This window comes from Sycon ciliatum, chromosome 5 (assembly GCF_964019385.1).
Source record: "Sycon ciliatum chromosome 5, ocSycCili1.1, whole genome shotgun sequence".
Lineage (NCBI taxonomy): Eukaryota > Metazoa > Porifera > Calcarea > Leucosolenida > Sycettidae > Sycon > Sycon ciliatum.
This window is the reverse complement of record NC_088647.1, coordinates 2,429,456-2,448,940: the sequence shown is the minus strand read 5'-3', so window position 1 is coordinate 2,448,940 and position 19,485 is coordinate 2,429,456. Positions and strand designations below refer to the sequence as shown.

The window sequence follows — 19,485 nt, the reverse complement described above, 5'->3', positions numbered from 1 at the left end:
GGTGTTAGTACAATCAGACAATATCAATTGTCATGTCTGCAGCTTGAATGTTGTATAGCATATTGTGTACATGTTAAGTGTAGAGGATGCACCGTGTGTAGGCTTTCTTTATTCTCACATTGTTGTTGCTGAAACACACATACAACGCTTAGTTTTCATACTCTTGTTTTGTGCACGCTTTCGTGACGGAATTCACACCCCTTAGCCTACCTTGCTTGCTATAATTATTATTTCCTTTGTTCTGATTTGTTCTCGTACAACAGTGATTCCTGAAGAGTGTTGTACGAAAACCTGTTCGAATCATTTTTTTCCATCGTTCTTTCTTCCTACAAGTATTTCGCTTTCCGTTAAGATTGTTTTCGCATCGTTTCCATCGCTTGACATTGTTTAAAATAATCTGTCCGTTTTGGTCAGCGAAATTGAGCGAATCCAAATAAAATCAACAACGCCTGCCCACACACGCTCTAGACTCTAGGCTGCAAAGTTCTGGCACAGAGCTCTCCTTCTCACCACCACCAATCGAGCTATGTCGTTGCTGTGTCATCTTCTATGTGCCATGCGCTATTTGATGTACCAGCCTGCTATGCCGGATACCGCCAACCATGCATCGACCAGGCGCCAGGCGCGAACTGATGGTGGTGGTGGTGAGAAGGAGAGCTCTCGTGCCAGAACTTTGCAGCCTAGAGAGCCCACACTGTGTGGGCAGGCATGTGTTTACCACCATATTGCGAGGTGTGTCTTTACCACCATATTTATCAACCATAAGTACAGCTGCAGTGGTGTCTTCAACTTCATTCTCCTGAGTCAAGCTCCGTATGAAGACATCCAAGAAGAAGATTTCCTGATGAGTCCAGCGGGGACGAAACGTAGATCTACGTCGCAATCGAGCTATGTCGTTGCTGTGTCATCTTCTATGTGCCATGCGCTTCTTGATGTACCAGCCTGCTATGCCGGATACCGCCAACCATGCATCGACCAGGCGCCAGGCGCGAACTGATGGTGGTGGTGGTGAGAAGGAGAGCTCTGTGCCAGAACTTTGCAGCCAAGAGAGCCCACACTGTGTGGGCAGGCGTGTGTTTACCGCCATATTGCGAGGTGTGTCTTTATCACTATATTTATCAACCATAAGTACAGCTGCGGTGGTATCTTCAACTTCATTCTCCCGAGTCGAGCTCCGTATGGAGACATCCAAGAAGAAGATTGCCTGATGAGTCGAGCTATGCCGTTGCTGCGTCATCTTCTATGTGCCATGCGCTACTTGATGTACCAGCCTGCTATGCCGGATACCGCCAACCATGCATCGACCAGGCGCCAGGAGCGAACTGATGGTGGTGGTGGTGAGAAGGAGAGCTCTGTGCCAGAACTTTGCAGCCTAGAGAGCCCACACTGTGTGGGCAGGCGTGTGTTTACCGCCATATTGCGAGGTGTGTCTTTACCACCACATTTATCAACCATAAGTACAGCTGCAGTGGTATCTTCAACTTCATTCTCCCGAGTCAAGCTCCGTATGAAGACATCCAAGAAGAAGATTGCCTGATGAGTCCAGCGGGGACGAAACGTACGTCGCAATCGAGCCGTTGCTGTGTCATCTTCTATGTGCCATGCGCTACTTGATGTACCAGCCTGCTATGCCGGATACCGCCAACCATGCATCGACCACGCGCCAGGCGCGACCTGATCGTGATGGTGGTGAGAAGGAGAGCTCTGTGCCAGAACTTTGCAGCCTAGAGCGTGTGTGGGCAGGCGTGTGTTTCACCGCCATATTGCCAGGTGTGTCTTTACCACCATATTTATCAACCATAAGTACAGCTGCAGTGGTGTCTTCAACTTCATTCAACATCAACAACAATAATATTAGTACTAGTAGTTAACAGTCCACAACACCATAAACACGTGTGTGAGTTTCTACATATTTGAAAAGGTTGAAAGCATGATTATTGCTTTTATACAATACGAGGAAAAAAGTGAAGAAAGGGTCTGCTCCATGTGAGCTCGCTTTCTTTACTAATTACCGCCCATGTCGCTACATCTAAGCTCACTCCAGTTTTGTTTTTAGAAAAAGGGCCAAGTGCCAACGCTTGCCGAGTGGTACAGGGATGGCAGATTGTTTTTCTCTTTTATGATTGGCACGTCATCCAGTTTTTAGGCTGGCGTCTGCTCTGTTACGTTCGGCCTGCAAGCCACGCAGGTGTCCATTCCGGGACAACACAACAAGCATACGCGCCTGAGAGACGACTCATAACATGAGTATCAATCTATGTCTGGCTTTCTGTCAAGTAAATCGGCTCTTGTTTGGAATTATTTACCAGATGACCTGAAGTCCTGCACTACTATCGCAGATTCCCACGACTTCCGCGTCAAATTGGCTATTTGGCTAAAAGACAGCTTAACTCTTTTAAAATCATTGTTGTGATTTACTTTCAAGCAATGTGCATAATCAGTAAATTGATGTTGCTGTTTTTGTTGTTTTTCTTTTCTTTTTTCTTTTTGGTTTCCCGTTCTCCGGGCCTTCTAAGTTCTATTCGGTACAAGTACTCTTTGTAGTTGTACTTCTGTACTGTTGAGCTATCCGAATTCAAATAAACACTAAAAAATAGAAAAAAAGAGAGAGACAGTTTGGAGAGAGACAATACGGCGACAAACACACAAACAAATGCTCTATGATGCGGTACGAACTGGCAAGAAGCCGGTCATCACTGACTTGCATCACCAGCATGATGAGTGCAGATGACATGCAGCCACTGTGCACGAGGAAGAGAACTACAATGTAGAATGTAGGCTGCAAAAAAGCCGAAAACAAACTGAATAGCGGTAGGCTGCAACTTGACCAGTTGCTACAACATACAGAGAAAGCCGTGCTGCAACTCAGTCCCAGTGCAGTAATCAGCCAGAGAAGTGTATCCGTGTGGCTAAGACTCACTGCACCAGCAGTAGCAGCAGCAAAAGCAGCAAAAGCAGCAGCAAATGCATGTATGTTAAGTATTATCTACCATACAGGCAGCGTATTCTCCATCTCCGGACAGCTACTTGTTTCGACCTTGTCAGGTCTCATCAGCGGAGCTCAGAGTGAACGCGGGATAAATGCCCGCTTACACGACTGTACAGTTACAGAGCCAGAGAAGTCATGGAAAGAAACTAAGAAGCGAAAAAAAGAAAAAAAAGCTTACTGTAGAGATGCCAGAAAGGACAGCTAGCTGAGCACACAAGCAAAGAGAGAAGAAGTGTTTGCGCTTTCATCCGGAACGCTGAAAAAACTGCACGGACATATTCATTCTGTGGCTCATAAAATGAAGGGGGGGGGGTAGCTCAGGAATACGTGTTTATATGTATATAAAAAGGATGAAAAACCTGGCAAACTACCGACCCCTAGATCATCACCTCACAATTAACGTCATCACCCTCCGTGTGTGACCTTGGCGAATCGTGCCTCTCGTTGAGTTTTGAAATTTGCTTGTGGTAGCTGTCAGAGTGGTTTACATCCCACATTTCAGTCCTGAGATAGTAACGGAAAGAGAGAGAGAGAGAGAGAGAGAGAGAGAGAGAGAGAGAGAGAGAGAGAGCAGCAGCAGCAAAGGAGCAAACATGTGGTTAGATATCAGAAAATAGAAGTCTTCACACGCATGACCATTGCCCAGTAAAAATCACGGTTCACGACGAGAGACTCAGCTGGAACCTGAGTTATCCGCATCCGTAGGAACGCCACCACCATCTAGGATCAAAGCGCAGATGCAGCTCCTAAAGCGGTGGATTGCCCGGTAATATATGAATACCATTATTGTTTTAAAAGAGAGGACCATACATTTACAAGTTATCCGTTTTGTCCAACACTAATGATTATAATCAGGGTACTTATGGTCCTCCTTCTTTTAATGTTTATCCTTGGCTCTCCATCCGAGTTGAATTATTATTGTTTAAAAGAGCAAAGGACCTATAAGTGACTAACTATGACTAAAGCAGTCCACCAAGGTAACGAGATAATATACAGTCAGATAGTGCGGCAACAAGGCACAACACTGACAAGGACATTATGACATTCGATGCCCTGACGTGACACCTAGTTCCAACACAGTCGAATGTCTCAATATCCTTGTCAGTTTTGTGCCTCGTTGTCGCACTATCTGACTGTGTAAGATACCGTTACCTTGGTGGACTGTTAGTCATAACCAGTAACTTATAGGTACTTTTCTCTTTACATATTACTACTGGCTCAACATCCGAGTTTTTATTTTTATTATTATTATTGTTGTTGCATAATAATGCTATGCTACAAGAGATGCATGTTGCACAGCAAAATGGGTATGAGACAAATGCCCTCTACCCGGAGTAGCTGACAGCATAATTGGTATGAAACGACTCCCCCCCCCCCCCACCCCAAACACACCCAGGACAACTGACTAATGAATAAGCATGCACTCGTACAAATCAGGCATTATACAGATCTGTTCCACATCATGAAACCCAGACAAGGAATGACCAAGTGACTCGTGCTGACCTAGTTTTCATATGGAAGTGCAGATGGCCCTTACTCCCTAACGGGTGCCGTTGTATGACAGGGTTAGCTTGGTAGATTCCCCTCATAGAACTAGATCTGTTCAAGCACCATAAGGTAGGGTGAAGCAGCTCTCCCTCCCCCCCTCTCTCTCCCCTCCCCCTCTCCCTCCCTCCCTCTCCCTCCCTCTCTCTCTCTCTCTCTCTCTCTCTCTCTCTCTCTCTCTCTCTCTCTCTCTCTCTCTCTCTCTCTCTCTCTCTCTCTCGCTCTCTCTCGCTCTCTCTCGCTCTCTCTCGCTCTCTCTCGCTCTCTCTCTCTCTCTCTCTCTCTCTCTCTCGCTCTCTATCGCTCTCTCTCGCTCTCTCTCTCTCTCTCTCTCTCTCTCTCTCTCTCTCTCTCTCTCTCTCTCTCTCTCAGAGTGTTGTGGCTAGTTTCCACAGCAACAGTCCATACTTACTCCATGTTCTCTTCATGTTGTTTTTCCTGAAGGCGATACATTGCCGAGCGACCTGCAGTCAGTGAAACAAACAAAACGAAAGAAACTTCCAACATGTTCACAAAGAGAACTGACACCGTCAATGTTTCTTGAGTTCTATTCACCGTCAGTATGGGTTATAGGTTCCACCAAGAGTGCACTATGAACAGTTTGAAACACTGATCAATCTTCTACCCACCAATTCAGCATGACCGAGGCACTGCATTCAGTACATCGTTTAGCTTCACTTTGCACCATGCAGAATAATCAAAGTCACACTTTCCCTCGTGGTTTGAAGCTAGCTTTCCGACGAAAGTGGAGTTGATGAGCTCAACATGTAGTCCTTAGGAATTGAACCAAGAGTGTGCAACTACTATCTTGAGCTGCGATGGGTTCACCCATGGCGGAATATTTTATTGCGTCATTCTTGGCAGAAGTATGATGAAGTGCGTATACTTTCCTGCGCTTGTTTTGTAGATACGGTGAGAGGTCATCAGGTTCAAGACACATCGATCTATCGTCCGTTGTTCTGCTTCGACTACCGCAGCTGTAATGTACAAATTATTTGTACTTTGATCTCTGGCTACGCATGATGGCATCAGTGAGCCCAACCGCCGCCAAAGACTGATGTCATAAAAGAATTCAGCCGTGGGCTGGGGGATCGTCAAGTTGTACATTCATGGTTATGTACTCTTGATTGAACGGATCAAACAAAATACTAACGGGCCAACATGAGATATCCTGAATACTGAGCGTATAAGAGTGCATTTAGTGATGCAGACACGTTACATAGTGACCGCAACATGTTGCGCACTGTCCCATGATCACAGTTGTGCAATCTTGCTTCAATGCCAACTCGCGGCAATCACTGAACGACATGGGAAGGGCACCATATTTCCCTACATTGTACCTCCAGCATGATGGTCCATGTCAAACAGCAACTAAGACATTCTTACAAGGGCATCCAGACTTAGTCTTAATCTGCTTATGTTGGACTAACACCAAGCAGGCATGTAACATTGAGAGATGTACGCTTCTCGTTGGCTGATTATTCGAACTATACGAGAAGTATTGTTCTTTCGAGTGACAAACATCTGGAATGCGTGTTTTTGTGTTTTTATATTTTTTATATTATTGAATGTTATGCTGGCAATATGACTGTCTCCAGCCAACCCTGCACTAGTTATGGCTGATGTGAGTGTGAGAAAGAATGTCCAGATCTCATATCAAAGTCCTCTGTGCTCTGTTGGCCAAACACTTACGCTTGCAATGTACAGCAAGAGCAATCAGGATTAAACCGATCACAAGGATTGCACACGCCGACGATACCAGACCAATGGTGACAACGGAAACCTTGCGGCTTTTGGAGGAACTACTGCTGCCAGGCTCTGCATAGTGTAGATGCACATGAAAGACATAGTGGAATATCGTATTAAAAGCATTGTTGTTCTCTGCGGGTATATGTGTGTGTGTGTCCGCTAGTTCGGTTTGTGGGTACACTTCTGCCTGATTGTGTTGGGTCTGTTGCCAACGGGCTCGGCTGCTTGAAGGTGTAATGTTGTACCTGCCACTTTTGTTGGTTCCAGGGTTCATATACTTTCTATTTGAAGTATACAGTCGTCCCTCTCTAATCCGGCACTTGTTTATCCAGCACCCTTGCAAACCAGCACACTTTCTGGCAAAACGGATTTTTTCAGTTCATTTTCTACGCTTTAATCCGGCACTTGAATTCCGCCTCCAGCAGCGATTTTCTGCAACAAATCACTCAAACTGTACATATTTCGATTTTCTAATCCAGCAGTTGTACATCGCATACCGTCAGGGAGCATTGTAACATACACAACACATGTAACATACACTTGGGAATATCCTATGCCGGTGCATAGGATATTCCCAAGTGTATGTTAAAACATGCATTCCACAAAGTACTTGGATTGACACAGAAAATCCCTACGTTTTGACGTACGACACAAACATGTATGTTAACAGGTGGGCCGGGTTGGAGGGCAGGATTTTATAATCCAGCACCCTTGTTTATCCAGCAGAATATGCCGTTGCAAAAGGTGCCGGATTAGAGAGGGACGACTGTACATACCTGTTAACCATGGACTGCTTCTGGCTAGATTAACTCTTGTGCTATCAAGGGTGCTAGTGAAGCTTTTTATTAGATCCACTCTGATTTAGCCAGCCACACTAGTAGCAAGTATTACCTTCACTGGGGGCAGGGGTAGCTGCAGTTGGATCCCGGGACGGATACCCCGATGCCGTCAATCCTTTTTCTGCACCTTGTCCTCACCCACTTACTGAGGTGTGGTGAGCCCATAAGTGGGATCATTTTCAAGTCCACCCTAGTTTGGGGATTTCAGGGGGTGTCAGCCATTGGGTGGTTCAATAGCCAATTGAGTCCTCTGTCCAATATTCCTTTTGAGTCTCTCTTCCCTCTCCCGGGAAGACCCACGTGACCAGTTTTGGCAGTGAGCAACAGGTGTGTGTGTGTGTGTGTGTGTGTGTGTGTGTGTGTGTGTGTGTGTGTGTGTGTGTGTGTGTGTGTGTGTGTGAGTCTCTCTCCCCTCTCCCGGGGAGACCCACGTGACCAGTTTTGGCAGTGAGCAACAAGTACAAGTACAAAGTGTGTGTGTGTGGGTGTGTGTGTGTGCTATGTGCTCTTCTTGCTCCTAATGGTGAGTGGTACTTCACAATTAGTACTCCTCACCATTAGGAGCAAGAACAAGAACAAGAGCAAAGACAGCAGCAGTGGCAGCAGCAGTGGCAGCAGCAGTGGCAGCAGCAGTGGCAGCAGCAGTGGCAGCAGCAGTGGCAGCAGCACCACCATTACCATGGTATGCTACACAGCCACGCATGGAAAGGCGTAACTCACCAATGCAACTTGCAAGTTCCCTAGTCCACATGCCATTCTGCTGACAAATTACAGTCTGGTACACCAGCGGTGGATCACCTTGGACGTATGTTCCTTCGGAGCACATCACCACAATCCTGGTATCAACAGAAATGTGCTGCTGGACACGATGAAGTCCAGAGGAGTTGAAGGTTGTAAGCATAGTATTGTGCGAGTAGAGCAATACTATCTCCACACTGCCATAGGTTGACGGATACCAGCCACAATGACCACCACGCGCGGGAGTGGCTGCGCTACTAACATACGGGGTGACGGGATCACTGGCTGTATCGGTAGATGGGCGTGCAGTGGTGGCGGTGGTGGTCGTAGCTGGGAGTGAGGGGATGGGGGTGGTCGTAGTTGGGAGTGAGGGGATGGGGGTGGTCGTAGTTGGGAGTGAGGGGATGGGGGTGGTCGTAGTTGGGAGTGAGGGGATGGGGGTGGTCGTAGCTGGGAGTGAGGGGATGGGGGTGGTCGTAGTTGGGAGTGAGGGGATGGGGGTGGTCGTAGTTGGGAGTGAGGGGATGGGGGTGGTCGTAGTTGGGAGTGAGGGGATGGGGGTGGTCGTAGTTGGGAGTGAGGGGATGGGGGTGGTCGTAGTTGGGAGTGAGGGGATGGGGGTGGTCGTAGTTAGGAGTGAGGGGATGGGGGTGGTCGCGGTTGGGAGAGTGGGGATTCCGGTGGTCATAGTTTGGGGTGTGGGGATTGCGGCGGTGGTGGCTGTTGGGAGCGAGGGTAAGGTGGTGACTGGCAGACTGGTGGGATCAGTTGTCGATAGCGTGGTTGGTGTATTCTCCATTGCAGTGCTAGATTCAGCGACACCGGTGGTCATGGGTGGCACAGTTTCTGATCTGTCCTCGCCGCTGCTCTCGTCAGCCTCACCATCACTGCAGACAGCACACAGAGTACATGATATACATGTGTTCATGGGTTCAGGGAATGGAAAAGGGAAAACGGTCTGAAGAAAAGATTCACTGTCACCACCAGTCATGTACCTGTATCCTGTAAAGCGGCTAATTTAATCGGGTAAACATTTTAGCGTATTCTGAATCAGAACCAAGAGTCAGAGTTCAAGACAGAAGATGACCAGTACTGCACTGTACACACAACATTTCAAACAGCACGGCACAACTTTAGCGAAAACACTCCTTTCGCTAAAGTCGCAAAAATATCACCGGCGCCAAAATTAGCCGTTTCACAGTATACAGTGTATAGGATTTTTTACAAGCACCAAAAACACATGTACAGTCATGGTTCAAGAAATCCTTCGCACGAGTGTAAAGTAGTGCCGCATTTCCATTTGAATTACATCATACACATTCCAAAACCCGATCCGAGGGCCGCAGGAACACCACAAGCCTTGGCACTGCTGTCGGCACGTGGGTCGGATTTCTTTGGCCACAATTGTACATGTACCGTCTGGTATAGAACGTGAAGAGGTTGGTGCGACTTTGGCGATACTTGGGGAATTGTGTGTCGCTCCCTACATGGGAGCTCGCGCTATTCCTGCCGACTTGAATTTTCACTTGACTTACCCACGACTGCCATCCAGAGCAGACGAGTGGAACGAAAATGGTATATATGCAAAGAAGTGGTTTTTAGAATGGTAGCCTGAGTACCAGGAGCAAGTATTAACGTGTGTAATTGAGTCTTGTTTTGTGTCCACATACTGTCCAGCGGTGAATTTTGCGATTGTTTAATTTTTGCGAATTTCGCGGTGCAGACGATGTCGCGAAAATATGCAGGCGCGCGCGAAACGGAAATTTGTGATTTTGGTCGGAAGTGCCAGCAAGCGCGGTGCACGTCGTTCGTATTCTCGTAGTGTGTACTATGTACATGGAACAACTTGACACAACTTGTTTGACTACAAGCCTAAGTCAAATAGAAGTTTAGAATTCACACTGTACGTCACCAGAATAAGACTAGCGTCATGATCATGTGACTGTGCAAAGACATGCTCAAATAACAGGATCAGCCAATGAAATACGATCAGGCAAGTTAGTTGCTGTGCAGCCCCCAGACATGTGAACACTGGACTTGTGTAGGGCACTTTGCAGCCCCCGGTCCTGGGGACACAGGGTTTTTCCCTGCTATAGGAGACATCGCAAGCCCCAGGTCTGTGAAAACTGGGCTGTGTGCTGTCAACATGTTAGCTACCTTCCGTCAGCTGGTTTTGGTGCGGCCTCGCTGATGGAGTCGAAGCCGAGTTGTGCTGCAGCGATCACCCCTGTACCTGCTGCATTCATAGCATAGATCACTGCGGCGAATGTCCCATTGGCTGGTAAGTTTGAGAGCGTGACGTTTCCCGCAGTGGACGGCAGTGTGATGTTCCTGATGGATCCGCCCAGTAGATACGACACTCCATATTGCGTGATGATTCCTGCAGACAAAAACAGAAGCAACACGACAGTAGTAACGCCTTGTTCATTACCTCAGCTCAGCCTTTGCAGCAGGACTCGAGCAGTTTCGGTCGGTATTCAAACATGCTCCCGGTGGCAGGCCTTGTTGAACATGCACACAGTGGTTCCAGTGACGCATAGCATGCGCGACTCATTAGTTTACATTTGCTTTCCGAGTGATGAGAAACAAAACTAGCATTGCGTGAAGAACGGAAGCGCGAGCAACGTAGCTGGGAGTGCAAGGGGTGTGCGCACGGTATGAAAATTGCAACGCAAGGCGAGAGCCTGTGTTGATGTCATAATCATGGGTTGCAACGACGGTGATGCAATGAAATATGCTGCAGTGCATGTGTGCTCAAACGCTGTCTGAACAACTCACAGCTATTTTGCTCGAATCAAGCATAGTTATTATTGCACCAGCTGTCATTCTCACCGTTTGGTTCCGCCGGTGACAGCCAAGTCAGCAACAGAGATGAATTAGACACAGCAGTCACTGTCAGGTTAGACACCGGGCCTGGTGCTGTAGAGAGAGAACCACACAATGCACAGTAAAACCTGTCAAAGCGACCACTCGGATAAAGAGACCACCTGTCCTAGAAGACCACTGAAACCGGGATCAAGGGATGCTATTTCCAGTGACCCTGGATAAGGAGACCACCTGGTAACGGAGACCACGGTTTGAAGGTCCCTTGAGCGGTCGTCTTAGACAGGTTTCACTGTAGGTCACAAGAGGCTGATGAGCAACACAACACCTGTAGCAAAAATAACCTAGCTAGAAGATTCGTGCCGTACAGCAGCGGCATTCTGAAGAAGAGCTCTTCAAACGATTATAGGTGCTAGCCTTCGTTGTACGTAGTACTCGTACTTTGAGCACGTGACATGAGTTTTCACCGTCGGAGACCCTGTATCCAGAGCTGTGACACTATTTACTCTTGATAATATAGATGACTGCACTGCAGCAGCGCTAATACTTTTCCACGGGGTGGGGTTGTTGCAAGTATTGCATTCAATGCGGATCCAGGCTATGTAGACCCTAGCTGCCCGGCACATCAGCTCACAGAAGCATAACACTGATAGGAGTCGTCGCAAATGTTTTCGTCGTCCCTGAAATGAACGTTGTTCATTTTATACTTGGGCCCCTCCCCTCCCTCTGAAACGAACGCAGCTTGCTATGCTGGAGGACAAAATCGCATTCATGTACATGCCATATGTACAGTGTCGGTCGACTTGCGATTTTGGCTTGCACCCCACCCCCCCCCCAAACGAATGATGTTCGTTTGACCAAAAAATTTGAGACGACCCCTTAGGGCAACAACTGAATGGGTTGAATTGCTTGATTCAGCTTGCAACTCCAACAAGAGTCTCCAAGGTCACACAAGGGTACGTAGGCAATAGGGTAGAACAAGCCCTTACCGCGTGTCTCTCTCTTGTGCAATCATCAGGCAAAAATCATTCAGCCTTGTGGGCAACAAGGTGTTTGCAAGGAAGCTCTGCCCTTTTGGGCATTGAGCACCGTGTAAGCAGAGGACAAAATCTACTGTGTTCACTTGATATGCAACTCATTCAGAACCGATGCAGTGTTTGATTTACAATGTAAAACTCACGTGATTCTAATGTGGTGATCCCAGACGATACGGTTCTTCCAAACGGTTTACCAACGTCATCAACTTGCGTCACCGTTAATGCATATGTGGTGTAATCTCGCAACCTGTTCACCTCGCCGCTCGCACTTGTAACGGTAGCTGCATAGTAAAACAGGAGAAAAACAGCACTCAAGTTGGGTCTTTCTAGAAAGGGAATGGTCCCCATTAGCCAAGCTTCCACAACAAGACAACATTGCCTTTAAAAAAATGTTCACGGTTCACGTCAGACTCGGCTAGAGCCCGAGTTTTTCGCATCCGTAGGAACGCCACCACCCTTCAAGGGTCAAGGCGCGCGTTGCATTGCCTTGAACAGAAGTAATTATTGAAGATTCAAATCATGTCCTTTTCAATGGACCTTTCTCAGAATACTTGTGTCGATCATAGCTAATCATTCTAAATTCTTAGCTCGTGGTGTTCTCATCTCCGTTGTGCTTATACGCTGTTTCGTTGGCTACCTACGTGCACCTGTCCAGCTCGGAGGCACGTACACCATGATTGAAGAGTTGCATTGTCAGTTGTCACGCAGTGAATATATCTTGTAAACCATAGTGGCCACGGGACAACAACAACAACAACAACAACAACAACAACAACAACAACAACAGCATCGTGAGAATAAAGATTTGAAACATCAACAACAACAACAACAACAACATCGTGAGGATAAAGATTTGAAACATCAACAACAACAACAACAACAACAACAACAACAACAGCAACAACAACAACTACTACAACAACAACTACTACTACTACTACTACAACAACAACAACAACAACAACAACAACAGCAGCGACTTACAATGAACAATAATGGATCCTTGTAGCGAGCAGGTGTAACCGGTACATGGGCATAGGCCTGAGGGTGTGTTGCAGTTGACTGTGTTCCACCCTACTCTGTATGCCAACGTGCTGTTGCCGAATGTCTTTGCTGGTAACTGGAAATGCAACAGATAGCAATAAAAGTGCATAACAGAAGAGATTCCACTTCAGAATTTTGATTGAAGGCACTGCCCATTACCACAATATATTTCTACCTTTGCAGTAAATGTTCACTGATCTCCTTGATCCTGGAGACCCCTAGATAGGCTTTTAGCCTTTGGGTATCCTTTATATTAAAAAAACAAATAAAATAGTCCTGGTGGCGACAGTCAATTTTTCCTTCAGACTTTTCCCTTTTCCGTTCCCTCAATTAATTAACATTTATCTCAGGCTTCCCATTGTTCCCATATGGGAACAAGAATTAGGAAATGGATTTTAAATATATTTAAAAAAAGAATTTCTTACGGAACGCAAGCTCCACTGCAGCCACTTCATTACATGAAAATAACCTACACACACCATCCTCAAATCAAGTGGTCTCTTCGCTGCAAATTACTAATGTCTTATTCAAAGATGAGGCATCAGAAACATTATATCGCGCACTCCAATCAAAATTCCATAGCTACGGTTCGTATTCTGTCTCCTAGCATTACTGAGCACTATGCCTTTTCTGTGTGGACCTGTAAGTTGCCACAATCGGCTATCGAGAATGTCCTATACTTTAATGTACCGTAAAGTACCGTGGGAGCGCCCCGTCTCGTGAGAGCACCCCGCCTTGATTTTACAAGCAAGGAAAGGAAAATCGCATAGCAAAGTGCAAAGGCTTATACGGCGTGGCAACCTTAGCGCACTAAGGTCACATTTAGCATGTTCTCGCGAGGAGCTTGCATCTGCTCGAAGGTAAATCGAGTATGGATTGACTGCACAATGTGCCATGCGGGTACAAGGTACGTGCAGTATGACCTACAGTGAGGACACCACCTCCACAACATGACCCCGGAAGGAGGAGATGGTGGGACACTCTCGCGGTACATTACTGTATTACCGTGCAAGGGCACAGTGGTCGATATCGTGGGGAGGAGTGAGTTGAACGAGTCCCACATGCCGATTGAAGGGTGCAAGTGAACCAACGATAGCATGCAACATGCCAACAAGCAGTTTAGACGTCACATACAAAGAACTGAAATTCAATTGTCCTTTGTCCAGCATTCCCTAATGTCACACCAGCTGGCGGCCTCGTAGCTGTACAAAGTGGAAATAACCATGGACATATACACATGCACACACACATACACACACACACACACACACACACACACACACACACACACACACACACACACCCACACACCCACGCACGCATGCACATACGTGAACACACACACACACACACGCACGCACATGGACAGACAGATACACAGATAGACAGACAGACAGATACACACACACGCACGCACACACACACATACACACACACAAAGACATCAGCGGTGATGTGTCTACACATTCTATCTCTTCGCCTACTCCCATGACATGGTAATCCTCTGATCTAAAAGAGGACAACAATTACCTGTGCAGGTCAGTCTCGTGCTCTACCCATAAGTGCAATGCCACGGGGAATTCCCTTACCGACCACTTCAGATATCCGGCAAGAAGCTTGTGATCATTGAACTGTCCATTCGGCAAGTCTGCAAGAAAGCGTCAATCCCCGCTCCTTACATGGTGTTTCCCGAAGCATGCGGTGTACGAAGCAGGTTTGCCGTGTGTACGGTTTTACCTGCTCTCTTGTACTCTGGATGGCAGTAACGAGTCAATCAAGTGTCAAGTACGTTAGCATGAAGAGTGAGTAACACGCAGGAGCAACCAACGTAGTCTATTGCCATCTAAGACTCTATATCAAAGTTCGGTTATTGTTTTTCTTTGTATAGTCATGTACAACGTTTCAGAACTTTCAGTGTTTGCCTTCATGTCCAGTCAGTGACTTAGTCAGTACGTTCACAAGGAGTACACTTCAAGGCTTGGTCTGTGCTGTAGATCTAGATATGACAGGGCCATCAGAAGGCACTCTAGGGTGGTACGGCCAGCCACCTGAGGTACACTCCAGGTGGAGGGTAGGCTGGGGGGCTCTGGTGAAACACTTGAAAATTGAAAGCCCAAATCAGGGCATTTTTTTGATTCGCGGGTAACTGGGGAACAATTTAAATAGTGATACAGTCAATACCGTCGTACTCCAATTTCAGAAATTTTAGGTGCTCAATACTCTCAGTATGAGGGCAAAAGGCCAGGTTAGGTGAACAGAAATTTTAGGTACAGAGAAGCAGTTCCCTATTGGATTATGCGTGTTAGTGTTTGTTCGATGTATGGCGATTTTAGGTGTGAAACAGTACACCGAAAATACTGAAAATAAAGGTACACAAAATCGGTGAAATTACAGTACTGTAAGACGAGATATTTTAACGTCAAATAAAGTTAATGATCTCCGGATTTTAGTGGGTTAGCGAGGTGTAGTTCTAACGAATACTGTCTCAAAACCGGCAAATGACTGTACATGTACATATTGTTTTATACTAGTAAACAACGGCTTCAAATTTTAAACGAATTGTTTATATTCGTTACATCGTTAGAACTAAATGAGTCCTGGTGGTGACAGTCAATTTTTTCTTCAGACTTTTCCCGTTTGTGTCTTTCCCTCAAACTAGTCAAGAATTAAATCTTCGTTAAAGGGGAAGTTAAGGCAAAAATTAAAATTTCACCAGTTGTAGTCTTCGGGGTACTGAGTCGAATGGTCGTGGTCTGAGGAAGCTGAGACGCTCCATTCCTGCTTGAATCCCAATCGAACTCGCGCACTTCCACCGAAACTGGGTGACTGCGCCCTACTAGATGGGGATTTGTATGCAAAATGTCACTAAAAGCGCCATTTCGTTCTTATAAAAGCACGGATGACCGCGATTGGCCCATATGTTGTAGTCTTTTGGACGCTGAGTCGACTGGTTTTGGTCCGAAAAGGCTGCGATGCAGCGTTCCTCCTTTATTCCCAATCGAACATGGTTGAAGAAGCGGTCACGTGCTCCTGGGTGCCCAAATCACCTGGTCACCACGCCAGCAGGCGACAACTTTCACACCAAGGTTCAACTCGAGTTCAACTCGAGTGACAGGACTGCACCCAAAAAAGGTCAAACAGGCTAGTAAGTTGTACCCTGCAGGCACGGTGACCAGGTGACTGGTGTACGCAGGAGCACGTGACCACTTGTTCGACCATGTTCGATTGGGAATAAAGGAGGAACGCTGCATCGCAGCCTTTTCGGACCAAAACCAGTCGACTCAGCGTCCAAAAGACTACAACATATGGGCCAATCGCGGTCATCCGTGCTTTTATAAGAACGCAATGGCGCTTTTAGTGACATTTTGCATACAAATCCCCATCTAGTAGGGCGCTGTCACCCAGTTTCGGTGGAAGTGCGCGAGTTCGATTGGGATTCAAGTAGGAAGGGAGCGTCTCAGCTTCCTCGGACCAAGACCATTCGACTCAGCACCCGGAAGACTACAACTGGTGAAATTTTAATTTTTGCCTTAACTTCCCCTTTAACAACCGTGGATCTTACAGTAACCGTAGCGTGTCCGACATCCCTGTATGGTCGGCTCTGCCACTAACCTGCGTTCTGGCCATTGCTTAGCATTACCACCGCCAACAGGACCATTGCTGCAAGCAGCCATTGCGGATGCTTGACGTAGGCCTTTGCCATTGCGCTGCAGCGGGCAGGTAATAGAAAAATTCAATTGAAGGAGGGTTTAGTCGGAGAGAAACGTATTTAAAAAACACATAAAACAAATTTTAAACACGCATGGAGACAAGCTAGTTGTGAACCTGATGAGGTATTTCGTACCATTTTTTCTTAAGACAGTAGTCAATGTAACAATGTCTATTTGCACAGCTTGGTGGTGTGCATGTACTGGTGTTAGACGATAAAAATACAGTGGAACTCGGATAAGACGTACCCCTCAGGTAGTGGAAAAGAGTGTTCGTATACTGTAGCGTAACGTCTTGTACAAAAGCCTGTCTCATATGGAAGCCTTTTTTGAATACAAGCCTGGTTTTCAAGTTTCACTCGCTGACATCGGCTTCAACAGGAACAAGCATGGGCTTTTATACGCGGCTTCACGGTATGCGCTTATGGGAGGAAAATCCGTGCGACGAAAAAGGACCGTACTGCAGTGTAAGCAGGTGTACGTCTTACCCGGGTACGTACCCAATGAGTTTCACTGTCGATAGAATTCATACACACACATGTAAATATATCACAAGTAGTTACGCGTGTACTCTGACTACGAACCATTCTCGGGAACACAGAGAAAAAAAAACGACGGTACGTTATGTAGCCCAATGGAAGTGAGTGCTCGCTTTTCGCATGCATTGTATTTGCCAATGTTCAATGTTTCACACAGTACAGGTGCGTAGCACTGCCATTGGGGGTGGTCCGGCCAGAGGGGGTTGGGGTGGTCCCCCCGGAAAACATTTCAAATTAGGGTGCAAAATCCTGCATCCTGGGCGCTTTTGGCCGTGGTCAGGCGAAAACGTGGTCCGGCCAAAGGCTGACCGGCCGGACCGGCTGCTACGCCCCTGCAGTAAGCTGTTTCGGCCATGAGACCTCAACAGTACGAGTACAGCTACGATCCGTGACAGATAGCCAGTTGCTACCATCTGCATGGGGCCCAATACCGAAAATCACTGATCGCACAGAGTTCAAAACTTCTATGTGTGTGTGTCTGGGGGGGGGGGGGGACTACAAAGTACTGTAGGCAGTCAATATACTCATTCATACACACTACCATACACTCTAGCTGTCGACATGTCGCGGATATGCTTACTCAAGTGAAAGGTCCCCTAGCCCTGTGTGCTCAGTTCAACTTTGCCCACGCCCCTGGGTCTGTCTACCTACTGAAAATACCTCGAGGCTGCTTACCGTATTATCTCTAATATAAGCACGGTCCTTTATTTTTTCAATGTACCTCCGCCCCATGCTATTAATAGAGACGTTCCTTTATTGGAGACTGTTCCATTATTATTTCAACCTCATTTCAGAGGCATGTTGCCATGCCAAATTCATGTATGACACACACATTTCAGGTTTTTTTCCCCGGTACAGATAATGAATTTACACAGTGTGCTTATAATGGAGACTGAGCACTTTATTTTTTGAATGCCGCCCCAAGGTGTTCTATTATTGGAGACGTGCTATTATTGGAGACTGTGCTTATATTAGAGATAATACGGTATATGTGAAAAGGACCTTCTGAACAGGCATGCACGAGGTGGTCTGTACGTAAGAAAAATACAGTCGCCTCAGTTTCGAATCCACCCAATACCAATAATAATGGTAGTACAGAACACAATAATAATTATTTCAAATTTTTTACTACACAACGCAATGAAGTAAAACCAAAATATGGTTTCCTCCCTGCTTTCTCAGTAACCCTTCTAAATCTAAGTTCTAAACCACGGCATAATGTTTTGTTCGGCGGGCGACTTGAAATCGAAAGAGCTCTGCTTACACAGTTGAAGTGCTCCTGGCTTGCTCCCATGCCCGGTCTACTACAATCCACTAGATGTACAGAAACCTGACCGGCAGCGCTTGCATCCATGGTGTCCATTTTCTGTTCAGCTCGGAAACGACCGTTAGCATAGCGTGGGAAGATAGCGGAACACCTAACCTTTTCCTTGTCACCAATAATAATTATATCCTGGACCTCAGCAGAGAGACGAAAAGTGAAACGAAACTAGTTACTTCCACGGTTGATTCTTATCTCTGAAAGGTTTGACTCTCGTGAAGAATTAGATGTTCGCAGCTGAGCACAAAGCTGGCCCAGTAGAACTACTATTACTAGCGTGTTGCGTAGACGGGTGCAAAGTCCACCAGCTTCACCTGACGACTCAGTGGCGAGTGAGCAGTGCTGAAATGGTCGCGCTGTCTACACCCACACATTTCTAGTGTGAATGGTGATGTCTCATTATTTTTCGCGCCTTCTGATCTGCCACCTGACAGTGACCATGGTGACGTGACACGCTGTCCGTACCGAGTTACTTCCGCTTTTGCAGAACCTCTTTCACACTCACACTGTCAGTGCAACCGACCCTTTCCTCACCTTTCCGTAATCTTCGCTGGCTGTTCATGCACAGCCGCTATGATAGTACCTAAACGAGCTGCGTTACAAGACTCACTCTTCCTTTTCAGACACTTCTGCCTTCGACCGGCGCCTACACTAGGCTACAGACTACAGTATATCTACTGGCACTCTTAGTAAGCAAGTAAGCAATGCATTGGATCACAACACAGCTTATTCCTTACCTCCTGTCGTCTTGGATAGGAAGAAATTTTGTTGCTGATGTTCCCTTGCTCTCTGCTCACCAGCGATCGGGAGGAACGTTCAATTTTCCTGCCTGATGGCAATTGCGAACTGCAGGACAGCTATGTGTAGCCAATGTTGCATTGAGGTCTCGGCACTTGGTTGGTTGGTTCACACTAAACGGGAACTAGGTCCAATGATATGAAGGCGGATGGATAAGCCGCATTTAGAAAAGAAGGGACAGGAAATTGAAAATTACAGAAGAAAAAGTATCTAAACTAGTAAAAGAGGAGTCAAGCGAGTATTAGGCCTTCACTGCTTCAGGGGTGACTGGGTGGTCAAGAAGAGCTAGGGAGAGCAACAACATGGTAAGCAACGTGTGCTAAACTTCTTCTGTCTTGCTATGGTCCGAACGTCAT

General features: G+C 46.7%; 1 protein-coding gene across 1 annotated transcript; it reads right to left on the bottom strand.

Moving 5' to 3' along the window:
• Positions 1-2,522: 2,522 nt before the first annotated feature.
• Positions 2,523-19,379, bottom strand: LOC135817137 (mucin-17-like). The gene is made up of 11 exons (XM_065330261.1): positions 19,069-19,379; positions 16,377-16,471; positions 13,899-13,966; positions 12,705-12,840; positions 11,864-12,001; positions 10,693-10,779; positions 10,018-10,240; positions 7,843-8,747; positions 6,227-6,352; positions 4,947-4,998; positions 2,523-3,493 (listed from the first exon to the last, which is right to left on the bottom strand). Exons 2-11 carry the CDS (start codon positions 16,465-16,467, stop codon positions 3,367-3,369), a joined length of 1,953 nt encoding a protein of 650 aa, XP_065186333.1. The 5' UTR covers positions 16,468-16,471; positions 19,069-19,379; the 3' UTR covers positions 2,523-3,366.
• Between the last annotated feature and the right edge of the window lie 106 nt (positions 19,380-19,485).

Bases quoted from the DNA above. Each gene is read 5' to 3' on its own strand.
- LOC135817137 (XM_065330261.1), bottom strand. From the start codon at position 16,467: ATGGCAAAGGCCTACGTCAAGCATCCGCAATGGCTGCTTGCAGCAATG. The intron at 10,241-10,692 runs GTGAGAATGACA...TTTTGTCTGCAG, and splicing joins GTCACCGGCGGAACCAAACG to GAATCATCACGCAATATGGA. The intron at 3,494-4,946 runs GTAAGTATGGAC...TTACTATCTCAG, and splicing joins CAACATGAAGAGAACATGGA to GACTGAAATGTGGGATGTAA.